Raw genomic sequence first — 15,438 nt, 5'->3', positions numbered from 1 at the left:
TTCGGGATTAGAGTAATGGAGTTGAGGTTTTTATATGTATCAAGTTTGGAATTATTTTGTTATTTTACCATTTAGCAAATATTAATTTGTGTATTCTAGATGTTGGGTAATATTTTTAATGAATATTCCTTTGTAACAACTAAATATCAAATATTTTGAAAGTTTATTAAAGCTGTGAAATTATTGGAATTTTTTTAAATTATTTAGTTTGAAAATTAATTTAGGTATGTGTTATGGTTGCTTTAATTAACAAAAAGATGTTGAATGCTTAATGTTAGGAATATATAATTTCTTTGTGGCATTAAGTGTAACTAAAAGTTGTTTTAAGAATAAATTCATATTTGTACTTCAGTTTAAAGAACAACATTTTTTTGTTAATGTCGATATTAATTGCTGCATTAAACACAACTAAATTTTGACTTGTGCTTTAAAAGCATAGAATTTATTTTGTTATAATTGTCAAAAAAAAAAGAATATTCCCTCCGTTTCAAAAAGATATATGTTTTAGAAAACACAAATTGTTTCACAAAATAGATATTTTGTGTTTTCCGTGAAAAATTGTAAATTTCAAGAAAATTAATTAATTTTATTGAGTTACTATTGGTTAAAATTTATTGAAAATTGTAGAAAACAATACATTTACTATAGTGATTTAATGTGTTTTCTTAATACAGAGTCAATATGAGTATGTATAGTTGATAACAAAAAAATAATAATAGAAAATCTATCTTTGTGAAATGGAAAGATTATAAAAGATACTTAAATTGATATGCATTTTTTCTTATATTTTTTTTATTATTGTAATGTTTCTACAATACAGATTGTCAATTTCAAAATGAAAATGAGTTTATCCTACTATATTTTATACTGTAGTTTAAGCACTAATACAATTAAAAATCTATATTATTGTTATTATATTTTTTATTATTGTAATGTTTCTACAATACAGATTGTCAATTTCAAAATGAAAATGAGTTTCTCCTACTATATTTTATACTGTAGTTTAAGCACTAATACAATTAAAAATCTATATTATTGTTATTATATTTTTTAAAGAGAATTATAAATTTATATATAAAGTTAAGAGAATTTGTACTCCCTATACATCAAATCTACCCTATTTGCACTCTATACCCTATTTCCCACCAATTTCCTTCCCTCCATCATTGCCATTTTCCCTCCATTCTATGGTATCCCACTAAAGTTTCATTGTTTTTTTCTTGAGTTACTATTATTTTATGCCCTGTAAACTTAGATTTGGGCCTGTCAAAAATGAGAATTGGGCTCTGTATATTATTAACTTCATATTACTATTTTATGATTATATTTGAAATAAATGATTTTTGACATACGATAATATTTTATTGAACTATATATTATGTACTTAATTATCATAAGTATATATATATATATATATATATATATATATATATATATATATATATATATATCAAACCTATCTCTTCTTTAGAAAACTTTAATCTTATGATAAAAATAGATTTTTTTTATAAATAAGATTAAATCTTTAAATATGTTTATTTTATTTTAATTTTATGGTACATAATATGATAAATGTTATTTCATATTTTGTAAGAAAGTATGTATATATAGTTATATTTTCAAAACTAGATATTAAAATAAAATGACATATATTGTGGATAAAACATATTTAATAACTATATTATTTTTAACTAGCTTATGTTGATTTTTGTAGTTATGGTATAGAATATTAAAAATGATCCTTTATATACTGCTTAAACATATTGATGTGTATTAAAATTATTTACTGGAACAATATGATACACATGTATCATCATTAAAGAGAAAATATCTTTCTGTATATGCACAAAATATGTTTGTTTTGATTACATTCTTTAGAAACTATATAATGATATAAATGACTATTTTACCAATATTAAAAAAAAGATTACATTCTTAAATAAGAGATTATATTAAATTCTGAAATTTTGAAGAGACTATAAATACGAAGTCTATTGGTTTTGTTAAAGTATTAGAGGTCTATTGAATATCACCATAATAATTAAGAATGGCATCAAAGATCACATTCTTCTTTCTCCTTGCTCTCGTTATCTCTTGTAAGTCTCTCTAATCTCTTTAACAAGCCTTTCTACTAGCCGTGTTTAATGGATTCGAAGTTTAAAAAATGAAATGTTTGTTTTGATTCCTCTTTTGGTACCAATGTGCTTATTTAGGTGCAACGATGGTGAGCATTCCGACAGTGGAAGCTCAGGTTTTTCTTCCTTGCAAAACAGCTAAAGATTGTGAATACCTTCATTGCTCGAGTGGGACAGGTCAGTGCGTAAAGAGTCAGTGTCAATGTAGCGGCTCGCTGACTCGTAAAGCTAAAATCGACAGCTTTAAAACGACGAGTTATGCTCAGACGTGCAAGGTGACGAGTGATTGTGACCCTAGTATGAAACCTTCATGTGTTTCGGGATCTTATATGTGTTTCAATGGCTTCTGTACGTGTACTCATTAATGCCTATTTTCATATACACTAGAGTTTGACCCGCATAAATATATAATTTTGATATTATCAAAAACATTTTAAATATACGATTTATATATTAGTGTTATATATTTTGTTACTTTATAATCTTATTGTTTAGATTTTGTATTCGATATTATTATTATGTAATGATTTGCTTTATACAATTCTTTTTTTATTAATTGTTATAACAAACTAATATATTTTCGAGTTTGGTACAAAAATAGGTTATTACATAGTAATATATTTTTGAGTTCAGTAAAAATATGTTATTACATATTAAAATATTTATGATTTTGATATAAATAATCAAATATAGAATCTCTTTCAAAATATGTTTTTTTAATTTCTACAGTTTGGTTACAATATATTTTAAAATTTTATTTACTTATACTATAGAAAGAATATTTTTATGATAATTAATATTTCCATGTTGTGTTTATAAAAGTATACTTTTACATCTATTATTTTGGAATATTACCCATTTTTATTAGTAAATACTAGGGGTGTCAAAATGGGTCAAATGGGTCAACCTAACCCATAACCCAAATGGGTTTACTGTTAATGAGTCATGGGTCAACCCAACCCATTTAATAAATAGGTTGGGATGATCCATGACCCATTAAATTAAATAGGTTAGATGGGTTAATGGTTGACCCATCAACTCAACATGTTTATATTGAATTATTTTTAATTTAAGACCAAGTTGATCGAAATGAGAAAACGTTTTTTGTGGTTTTGGCGGAAAACGCATTTTTGCGGGAAAATGAGTTTTTGCAGTTTCGGCGGGAAAACACGTTTTGTGGTTTTTGTGAAAAACAAGTTTTTGCGATTTAGGCAGGAAACCACGTTTTTGTGGGAAATAGATTTAGCCTCATTATTTAAATAGATTTTATACATAGTACCATCTATAACATTATTTAAGTAAATTCTATTATTATATGATATTTTTATATTTTGGTATTAATTTTTGATTTTTTTTTTTATTTTTAATTTAAAATAACTATTAAAATACTTTGACTTTTACAACATAATTTGTTTTTCCGTGTTGCATTTCAAAAATTATATTTTAGCATATAGGTTTTTATATTTTTTTAAATTTGAAATATTATTATTTTGAGTTTGAGATGTTTATTTTCATAATTATACATATGGTCAAAAGAAATTTCATAAATATATATATATATATATATATGTATTCTTAGGGTTAGATTTTGAAAACTTAACTTTTTTTTTTGAAAAATTTAAAATTTTACCTATATGTGTTTATTTATGTGTATAGTAAAAACTTTTTAAGTTTAATTTGATTTTATGAAGTGTTTAGTTAGTTAATTTAGTTTATGAGTTATGTTTAGGGTCTAGACGACTAACAAGTAAGTCGTCTGGCGATTAGAAGACTTCTCTGAAATTCTTCTAACTCCCGCTAAAAATATTTTAGTTTCCCACTAAAAATATTGAAGTCTTCTGGACGACTTATCAGTAAGTCGTCTAGGAATTCTTCTATTAGAAGACTTACTTGAAAGTCTTCTGAATTAAAAATATTTAACACTAGGTGACTTTCCCGTGCGCGGCACAGATAAAAATATTTAAAAAATAAATATATTATAAATTAATTAATGTTTAACTTTTTTATTTTAATTAATTTGTAATTTATATGTATGATTTTTGATTAATATTTTGGTTATTTTCATTAAATATGTGCTTTTAATTTATAATATCTAATCGATTTGATTATTATTTGATTATATTATAACGTAATTTGACTATTTTTATTGTTCTAAATAGATAAAATTTGGTTAAAGATTTTGGGTATAAAATTTTGGATTGTTTAAGTTACGTACTTTGTAGGTTATATTGAGTTACATATAGTTCTTCAAATCTAAGTACAACTACTTTTGATTTAAGTTTAACAAAATTTGATGGATTTTATTTATCACAGTATTTCAGTTCTTCATCATAAATATCTAACTATACTTTAATAAAATTTTAAAGCCTCATGAACAGATAGATATCTACAAAGTAATTTCTTTTCGTAAATTTTAAATAACTGTATACTTTAAATGTATAAAAGATAAATTAAAAATTCTTCTAAATAATCTTAACTATGACAGTTCATATTGGTTTATGTATTCTTATCAAATGTATATTAGGTTGTATAAATATATTAAACTTTTCAATAAAAAGGAAAAAAATATTAAGCCTTACAGAAACTTTAGTGGTATATTATGTTTGATTATAGTTTGTATATTTGTATTTATAATGTATTTTGGTATAAAAAAATTGCAAACGAAAAGTAAAAAATACACAAAACAATTATGCAAAAATGAAGAAAAATATCAATTGTAGCATCTATAAAATATTTTAGTTCATAAAAGATATCCTAGTTATGTTATTTAGATTACTTTTTTAATAATCTAGGAAAATTTATTGATAAAATTAAAATAATTTATTATTGGTAAAAGAGATGTTTATTTCACATTAATAATATCAAGATTGTTTTTTTTTTTGAACTTTCCTTTTTCATAAAATCACATTATATATAGTATAAATTTTCCTAAATTATGTTCTTTCTTTTTTTGTGAAATATTTTTTATTTACTCTTTGAATATTTCGTTTTTATTATATATTTCATTTTGAAAATAAATAAAAAAATACTAAGATTGAAAAATCAAAAACAAATAAGGAAAAAGGGAAAATACTTAAAACAAGGAAATTAAGAAAATTATATATAAAAAAAGAAAATATCAATAATGACAATTATAATTATAATTAATCAATTCATTAAGGGTATCATTGTAATCAAATACTGTGAGAGTTAACGTGAGCACGACACGTAGGAAACTGACTTCTCAAATAATATTATAGAGATTATTGGAATTTTTGTTTCCATATACAAAGAAAAAATTACGCAATCTCTCTCCTTCTCTCAAATAGCTACAACAAAAATGTTATGTTCTTCATTCTAAAACTCTCCAACTTCTCTCTAATCTCTTTGAACTTATAAACACCAAACTTTATATGAATTTATTATTTTTGTCTCATTTCTTTCTCACTAGTTTATCTTGTTTTGCAGGTTTTTCATCACATGGTTCTTATCTTCCACTCATTTAAAGGTAGATCTATTAATTTTAGATATGTATTTTTGTGTGTTCTATAAAGGTAGATTTATTTAATATTCCACTCATTTTCTCTGTTTTTCAAGCCATTTAAACGTTTTTTTGATATGCAGGTTTTTCAGATCTGGATGTGATATACATGTTTTACAGATCTGGAGCATACTTTGGAAGACTTATGGAAAGTCTTCTCAGAAGTCTTCTAAAATATAATGCGCTAGAAGACTTCCAGGAAGTCTTCTAAAATATAATGTGCTAGAAGAAGTCTTCTGGCGGAGTCTTCTTCTATATCAAGTGGAGGCCAAGCTTGCCTTTGTAGAGAAATGATCTATAATAGTTTTATTTGTGGTCTGTTTTGTGATTTGCATGTGTACTCCTTTAGTTGTGATTTGTTTTGTAAATTTGAAGAGATATTAATAAAAAAATTAGTAAATATGTTCATATTCCACAATATTATCTTGCCAAAATTACCTGACATAATTGAAGTTATTAATACAACTTCAATATCAAAACACAATAACACAAAAAAATTAATCAAATTTATTAAAACTAAGGGAGAAGAATTCTCAAGAAAACTTAGTCAAATTCACAAAAGATAAACCATTACATAAATTCAAAGATAGAACACTTTTATTAGATGTCTTCTGGGAAGTATTCTCGGAAGACTTAAATTTAAAGCGGGAAATTGAAATATAAGCGGCAAATTTAAAAGGAAAATTAAAATTTAAGTAGGAACTCAAAATTTAAAGTGAAAATTGAAATTTCAAATTTCTTGAAAGTTAAAAAGTATATCTTATGATCTAAGAAGACACATTAAGCCATGTTACTTGATATTCTTGAAGTTATTTAATACTTTTGAAAATTAAATAAACATTTTTTAAAGTTACTTAAATTTTTTACAAAACTCACCTAGATAATGATAATGGCTGCACATGGGGGAGTGGAGGTATCGACAATACAACAGTAGCAATTCCTAAAGAAGTTTATTTAAACGCCGTGTGACTTTCATTTGTTGCTTATTTAGTCTTTGAACTTACTAAAACGCTTATCTTTGCAGTATGTTATTGTAATACTAACATGTGATCTTTCTTCAATTCTCTAATTACCCTTTTATCTTGATCGGTGTATATGTGTTTAGTGCTTATGTTCTGTACCACCCATCTAACTATTGTGTTCCTTGTGCAGCAAGATATATGTAGTTACTTGAGAAAAAGAAGGATGAAGATGAAGAGAAGGTACATGTGGTATTATTGAATTACAGTAACTTACTGCATTCTTCTCACTTTAACACATTTCAATTCTTCTGGCTCCTTATCAAAGTTTTGTTAAGTATTGAATTATAGTAATTTACTGCATTCGTCTCACTTTAACATTTCAATTCTACCGGTTGTTGCTGAGAGTTTAGTTAAGTTTTCTCTGGTTCTAATCCTATTATCTTGTTATTTAAGTCTTAGTATTTTTTAATTATTTTATAAATCATGTATAGAGATGTCTCTTTTGTCTTATATCTCTGTTACGCTAACATGATCTTAACTTTTGATTAGGTTCACCAAGTTCTTGTTGACATAGCTATCCAACCAAAATCAGCAAGCTTTGGCTCAAAACCATTAGCCATTAAACAACCAACTATATATGAGCTATTAACTGGTTTGAGCAAGATATTAGCTGGTTTAATATCAGAGTGGATGATTTTCTTTGAGTGTACATAGTTGATACCTTTGAGAATGTGTAAAGCAAATAGCTGAACATCGAACTCCACTATCCTTTGTTCCTCTGAACTTGAGAAAATCTTTAATAATCCAACAAGAACAATATTCAAGGATTACGTTGTAGCCCCTCCCTAGGGGTCCTACCATAGTAAGATATAACATGAGGAGATGAAAGATCTTTCAAAATTTGTTCTTCATCACAAAGACTGAAAGAAGATGATATATGTGCACTTTTGATGGCAAATCATCATCACCATTCACATAATCATTTCGTATGACTAAGTAAACAACACCATGAGCACCTTCCCTGATACAGATAGAGCGTACCCATGAAGAACTTACAGAAACTTTAGATTTTTGGGTAATTTTTTTCATGCCGCTTCAAAGACACTACGATCAATAATTTTTAAGCTACTCTGGCTTTGATCATTGTTGGATGGAGGTTCCGTTGCAGCCAATGAAAAACCAACTTGAGATTTAACAAGTGTGGATAGCTCTTGTAAACAACCGCTTCAAATGCTCTTTGACTGATGATTTGTAGACTGCTACCAAATTGATCATGATATGCAAGGAGGAAAGTAGGAAGGTTTTCATGTTTTCTGCCACTAAACCCGACATAGAAACAAAGTTCTTATGTAAAGAAAAAGTAAAATGTTGATAAGAATCTAAAAAAGCCTGGAACGTAGAGGAGAAACATTTATTTAAGTTTCTTTAATATACATCGAAAATAATAATGTAGACAAAGCATGAATAGTTGATTTAGTGAGATAAAAAAAAGTTAAAGTGGTTTGTTTAATTACTTATGAAGAATTTAGAAAAGATTGATTATTTGAAATTTTGAAACTTCTATATATTTTGATGAACAAAAAGCGTGTTTTGTTTTTTTCTATTTTTTTTAATTTTCCACATGTCAGAATTTGATTTGCTAGGCGAGTTGCGCTTTAGTATATAAGGGATTAGAATAACGTGTACTGACAAAACATGTGTCATGACGAATATTCAAAGGTTTAAACATAATTGAAAGTTAACTTTGCCATTTGACTGGACTCCATATTAATGTTTGTATCCTAGCGTAAAGATTATACTGGTAAACCTTTATCAAACGTCATGTTCTAAAAAACATTTATTGAACAACACTTCCCTTATATATTAAAAGAGAATCATTACAATATTTTTGTAGCCATGTATCCTCACCACAATCATTCTTAGAATCCTTAAAAAAATATGTTGCTCTATATAAATATATAATAAGCTTTTTATTAAACTAACCATAAATTAATCATAAATATTCTTCATTGTTTCCTTAAATAAAAATCACGGAATTACCTAATGTGTCTAAAGTATATATGACAATTAATGATTTTGAATAATAAAAATTTGATAAAAATTAGTCTATTCTCTATCATTTTTTAAAAAAATTAACTTATTAAAATAAATTAAACAACCACATTAACTATGTAATAAAAATTTAGATTTTTTCGTATATGTTAAAGTTTGAATTTTTAAAAACAAATATAAATGACTAAAGTTGTTAAAAATCTCACATTGAAACTTTTGTGATCCATGGTTAAAAATTTATGTTGTAACAAGATATAAATTACAAAATTACATAAGTAAGAAGTCTCATTTAATAAATATTATATATATGTATATTAATATATTTTTTAAATAAATTATATACCATATAAAATACATAAGTATTTTAATTTCGAATTAGCTTTGAATATTTTGGATAAACATTTTGATCAATTATTGACAACTTAATATTTAGATTTTAAACTTTGCATTGTATGTTTTTAAAATTATAAATTACTAAAACTATTAAACATCCCACAATTTTTTATTGTTATCATTGATTTAAAATTTTTGTTATAAAGAAATACAAACGATCAAAAATAATATGAGTATAAAATATTTTTAACAGATGTCAATATTAAAAATGTACTATATATCTATATTAATATCATTTAAACTTAATTTTATAACATATAAAATAGAAAAAAGTGTTTGTCTGGATTAATAAAACTTATTTTAGTATTTGTACCAATTTAATTATATATGTAATATTTACTAAATTTTTAATTATTCAATATATATTAATTATTTCATAATATGTAAAAATATATAATACTTAAAAATAATTTATATATAATATTCATTCCGCGCAAGGCGCGGATCTTAACCTAGTGTAATTTGTTGCAAAAAAACACATTTAATTGTGCAATACGTGAGTTTTGCTAAACATACAATGGTATGTGTTTTGTTATAAGCAAAACATTACTCTTACATTATTTGGTCAGTATGCATTTCTCTCGGAGTCGATAATTATAGATAAAAATGTGTCTAAACTTTTTTTTAATGATGTCACATCAGCTATAAAATGACAAAGAATTGCTATTTCAGCAGGTCTATAATTTAATTAGCACAAAATTGAAATTACATTTTTTAAAGATTCTCAATTAATATATAGGAGATTAATAGGTTTTCACTTATGTAACCTTTTTATCATTACTAAGATATTTGCATTTTAGCAAAAAATAAATAAATAATAGCGTATATGATGAATTTAATTATACATAGATTTTGTTTTACTTTATGAAATGCTAACGAAAGGCCTGGTAGGCCCATTATATAAACCCATCACGAAAAGAAAACCTCCACACTTGAATTCTTCGAGCTAAGGCAAACCGGACAAACTCGAACAGAACCGTCGCATCCTTTACAGAGTATCAAATGGCGACACGGCAAAGCCAGCACTGTCGCCGATCTCCGTCGGCAAATCCTACAACTCGGGCCGATCAATTCGAACCGGTCAGGATCAACGTAAGCCGATTCGGCGTCTTCAGCTTCATCCACACAGTCACCGCTTCCCGATTTTGGTTCCGTCGCCGTGACTCCCCCGCCGTTGGCGAACGCTTGCTGCAGTCAGGGGCGTCCCTGAGGAGAGCCATTTGAAACATGGGCCTGGGGCCCCCATTATTAAAAGGCCCCTATTTTAAAAAAAAAATATTTTGTTTTTTTTGAAACATTAAAAAAATATTTATATGTATTAATAATAAAATCGAACAACAGAATTTAGTGGGACTTACATAAAATAAATCTTTTCTCTTCCCACATTTACAGTTTTCTTAGCTTTTTGTTTGAGAATTAGTTTTTTTTTTCTGTTTTGCTTAAAAAAAAAATTCTTGCTCACGAATTTTAAAATTTCAGTTATGTTAGAAGGGCCCCCATTTTTTCATTTGTTTAGAGCCCCACTTTTTCCAGGACCGCCCCTGGCTGCAGTCGAACTTGTAACGACGTCGCTTCGGCTTCTCTCGCTGCCGCTCTCACCTGCCAGGCACGTGACTCGGTCTCCATCTGCGCTGCACGTGCTTCAAGCTCCGCATAACGACGCGTGGCTTTCACGATCTCCGCCTCTTTCTCTCTTAATCTCCGCCTAACTGATTCTTCCGTCGTTCTCAGAAGTTCACGATAGTGCCTCTCATTGTTTTCCGCTAACATGCGCCTCAGCTCCGCTTCCTTTACAATTTTTTTTTAATTCAAATTCAGATTCGTAAAAAAATATCCTAACAAATTAAACTTCAAATATTCTCAATAAAAGTAGGTCACCTGGGTCTGTAGTAACATATCTAATTCATCAGTTGCACGTTTGTTTTCTCCGGCTATATATCTGGTTATCATCGGAAAAGTTGTTAACCTATGTTCTCGATTCTGCCACTGCCCCTGAGACAAACGAAGACCGGTGGATACTACATTAGGAGTTTGACCACGGCCGATAAACTGCGGCGGAGTAGACGGCGTAGGATTCATCGGAGACGCCGTGATATCTAAATCAATCACCGAGGATACTTCTCTGGCTCGCTTTCTTGAACCAACCCCTGTTTTTTGTCCGACCAAAAGTTAAACCGATTATTTTCTTAATGTAACCAATTGATTTGGAAACAGAAGTCAAACCGGCGGTGATGGAAGGAAACTGAGATTTTTGTAGCTCCGGCGAAAAAGCGTTCCCTTCTTGTCCGTTTCTGAGAAATCGAAAGATCAAATATATGAATACATACACAAATATATAGAGAGAGGGAGAGAGTAGAGAGACAGCACCTGTTGAGGAAGAGCAGAGTGGAAAGATGGTCATGAGTTTGAACCACCATGAACAAGTAAAGATTAAAAAAAAAAAAAAAAAGAGAGTTGAGAAGCTTTAATATGTATAAATCACACAAAGGATATGTATGTATGTGTCTACGGTTGTATCGGGCATGGTGATGAAAGTTGAGAAGATTCGGACTTTGTATTGTTAAAGAGATATTTACAAAAATGAATTGGAGAAATAAATGGTGAAGAGGAGGAATGTAATGGAATGGAAGTTTTTAAGGGGAGTCCTTAAAGTCTCTTCTGTATATGCACATAGTCAGCATGATTCTCATTTATTATGAACCAAATATTGAATACTTGAATCGCATCTACATTTACTTTTCTTTTCAAAAGAAACGGATAATTCGTTCTTTTAGGTCTGTTATATTACTTCTATATATTCGTCAATATTAGCAGTTTTAAAACAAAAGTTTCTACTGATAATAAGGTAACTAGTTGCACGTAGTTTAAATTTTTGTATTATGTATGTTAAATATATATATATATATATGCTGGAAAAGAGATATATATCTTATATATTAAAACAGAAGTCATGACTTATTTTCATATGTGAATTTTTTTAGTTTGAACCATTCCTAGAAAATATCATATTTTACATAAGTTCATTATTATATTTTTTAATATCTTTATCTTTTTATTTGAAATACAAATAAATATATTTAAAATGTTCTAACAAAATCTTTTTAAAATCTTCTTAGAATCTTTTTTAAATTTACTTTCGAAAATTGTTAGTTTTAATTTAAATTATCATAAAATAATTAGAAATTAAAATTGAATACAGTTTTGGTTTATAAACGAAAATTTAAATAAAATAAAATTAATTAATTTCAAAAATACATTTACCAATATTTTTAAAGATTTTGTTAGAAATAAATATTTATTTCTATTTTAATTTTTTCAAAAAAAATTCTAATAAAATAAAAATCATGATTTTTTGATGAGTGATATTTTTATTTGGACCATCATTTAAATTTTCTATTAAATGTATATCACTAATGCTAATATATATATATATATAATATTTTTAACTACTTTAATCATAATATATTTTATATCTTTTAATTTTTTTAAAAAAAATTAAAATTCAAACAAATCTCTTGAAAAAGGTTATAATAAGATCTTAATTGTCATAAATTGAATATAAATATTTTCAACTAATTTTGTAATTAGTAATGAAATGTTACTAAAAAAAAAATTATATCCTATTTTATCAATTTTATAATAATATCTATCATTTTAAAATAAAAACGTTATATTGAACAAAATATGATAAAATTATTTTAAATTGATAAGTTAACATATTTTATTTTTATAAATATAAAATATTTATGCTAAAAACATAATATGTTGGTAGAACGGGTTAATATTAGTAAACTATATAATACATATATATAAATTTAATTTATCTTAAACTTTTTAATATACAGTAATTTATTATATAAAATTAATAAACATTAAAAATTAGTAAAAAAATCTAGCGATTTGAACTACGAATCATGATTATAATAAATTAAATACAAAATTGTTTTCGTATATGTTGTTTCATGCATTAAAAACTTTATTTTAGTAATCAAACGCAAATTCAATAGGACAAATATATAATAAGCAATATATATATATATATATATATATATATATATATATATGTGATGATTTTAATTTACAGCATGAAAACTATAAAATTATTATATTTGGCATAATTATAAAAATATTTAAATATTGAAGTAACATTAAAAATATATAATAATTGTGTAAAATAAATATCTATATATAAATGTGAAAATATATACCCGCACGGTTGTGTGGGTGGAAATCTAATATATAATTAAATTCAAAGGTTTAAGCTTGTTTTCAAGTTTGTTCAGTAAAGTATTCGTATAGCTATATAATTTCGAATGATTTCACAAGTTTTCCATTATACTGTGGTAAAAAATGCTCTTCTTAATTTTTATTCCTTTTGGTGTTTTCTTTTTTTTTTCTCTCTTGAAGTCTTGAATTATCTGTAGTGTTGCTCACTGCTTCTTGTGACCCTTTTCCCTTAAATTATTTATTTCGAATTACGATGTTAAATTTGTTTAAATCCCAGTATAATGGAAAACTTGTGAAATCATTCGAAATTAGAAAATTTCTTAAATGTATGCATGATTGATGATCCACTGTTCGCAATCGCATTATTAATTGATTTAGTCATTATATCATATTTTTGTCTTGCTACAAATTACTGTTCATACTTCGTATTGTTTGTGATTCTAAAACAGGTAGATTCAAATTATTTACTGTTATGTTACATGTGACTGCAGTTTAAAAATTATGGTATTGCAGGTAACTGTAAAACAGGTAGATTCAAATAAAATTTACTGCTACTTGTGACTGAAGTTTAGAAATTATGGTATTGCTGTTGTTACAGGTAAACTACCTTCGTCCATGATAAAGACATGATATATATATAATGCGCGCGAACACACACAATATATTTGTATAAATTGTTGGGTTTAGTAAATTATCATGAATTCATGATGGAACAGACATCTAACTAAACAAAGATAATCAACATGCTTTACAAAAATAAACTGCAAGTTATGAGCATGCATGCAGTATTATATAGATTATAAAAAGAGTATTGTATAGACATTTGGTGGGTTGTTGCTCTTGGTTTAACCTAATAAACTTTCATATTTCTAACTAGTTTTGAACATTAGGCAATGAAGAAACATATATACCATGATAGGAGGAATCTTGGTTCAAGTTTGAACTAATCTTAAGAATGTATATACATATACATATACAGATGCCATATAATTTTTTTATGCTAATAAGAATTTGATTAATATAAACTCACATTCTGATATAGCTTAATTGAACGATGACCATTGTATTGTTATTTCTTGATAGCGATTGTTGTAAAACTAAAAATGGATGATGATGATGATGATGATGATGATAATAATAATAATAATAATAATAATAATAATAATAATAATAATAATAATAATAATAATAATAATAATATTAATATTAATAATATTAATAATAATAATAATAATAATAATAATAATAATATTTTTTTATAAATACAATAATTGTCATGGAGACATAACACACTTTTGTTCTTTGCCCTTTAAAAAAGCCTACCACACCAAACTGTGAATTTTTGGGCAAAACTTCTTGAACATTTAATTCTTCTCTTCCTCAAACATTTTGTCCTCACTTTTGGATAAGTCTTAGAACATCTCATTGCTGTTTCTGTTTCTATTACAATAATTAAATTCAAAATTAATCTAACATATCTCTCTTTAAGAAATAGAGATAGTTATTTTTTTCTTTTATATTGAGAAGAATTAACAAAAAAAAAATATTTTGAAAATGTTATATTTTAGAAAATACAGTAGAGTAAACTCCACTTCTATAATATTTTTTTTTCTATTTTAGATGAAAAATAAAAAATATATATCAGAGATGGTCTTATTTCTCACCGGAAAATTTCATATTCTATTTTCCTTCAAATTCTCTTTAATATTCATATACACGTATATCATAATTATTTATATATGTTTCACGAAGTATACAAAACAACACCGTGAGTTACTTAGATTTTGGTGTGAGTGCTTTACATGTGATGGGTTTGAGATATTCCTTACGAAAGCTGTCTCACATCCGAGATTAGCTGGACGATTAAGCGAAACTCAGATACCTAGCAGATGCTAAACTAGTTAAGAAGATAAAGAATATGTTAAAAAACAAAAGATATATGTATCATTGGTTGGAGACTGTGACAAGATATCTTAAAGAACATGCATTGAGTGTATATCTAGGGTTAAATTAATTTGGTGAATGTAAAACATATGTGCACTTTAAGGGATATTTTAGTTAATTATCATACATATATACATGATATCTATGTAGGTCTAATTTTATACATGCATAGATATATAGGTCTAACTTTATACATGCATATCTA

The 15,438-nt window shown here is 26.2% G+C and overlaps 2 protein-coding genes across 3 annotated transcripts; one reads left to right on the top strand and one right to left on the bottom strand.

The window, feature by feature from the left end:
* The first annotated feature begins 1,939 nt into the window (after positions 1–1,939).
* Positions 1,940–2,566, top strand: LOC103853769 (defensin-like protein 295). Its single transcript, XM_009130679.2, has 2 exons — positions 1,940–2,096; positions 2,214–2,566. Exons 1-2 carry the CDS (start codon positions 2,048–2,050, stop codon positions 2,498–2,500), a joined length of 336 nt encoding a protein of 111 aa, XP_009128927.1. The 5' UTR covers positions 1,940–2,047; the 3' UTR covers positions 2,501–2,566.
* A 7,254-nt stretch (positions 2,567–9,820) lies between these two features.
* On the bottom strand, positions 9,821–12,059 carry LOC103853768 (E3 ubiquitin-protein ligase BOI). Of its 2 annotated transcripts, XM_033285549.1 has the most exons (5): positions 11,430–12,026; positions 11,286–11,353; positions 10,941–11,209; positions 10,607–10,850; positions 9,821–10,249 (listed from the first exon to the last, which is right to left on the bottom strand). In XM_033285549.1, exons 1-5 carry the CDS (start codon positions 11,477–11,479, stop codon positions 9,972–9,974), a joined length of 909 nt encoding a protein of 302 aa, XP_033141440.1. In that variant the 5' UTR covers positions 11,480–12,026; the 3' UTR covers positions 9,821–9,971. The 2 variants fall into 2 exon arrangements, with proteins under 2 accessions (XP_033141440.1, XP_033141439.1); XM_033285548.1 differs by having other exon boundaries at positions 9,821–10,258; positions 10,616–10,850; positions 11,286–12,059.
* Positions 12,060–15,438: the final 3,379 nt, after the last annotated feature.

The sequence above is a fragment of the Brassica rapa genome, chromosome A02, assembly GCF_000309985.2.
Source record: "Brassica rapa cultivar Chiifu-401-42 chromosome A02, CAAS_Brap_v3.01, whole genome shotgun sequence".
Taxonomy (NCBI): domain Eukaryota; kingdom Viridiplantae; phylum Streptophyta; class Magnoliopsida; order Brassicales; family Brassicaceae; genus Brassica; species Brassica rapa.
This window is presented reverse-complemented; position numbering and strand designations above follow the sequence as displayed.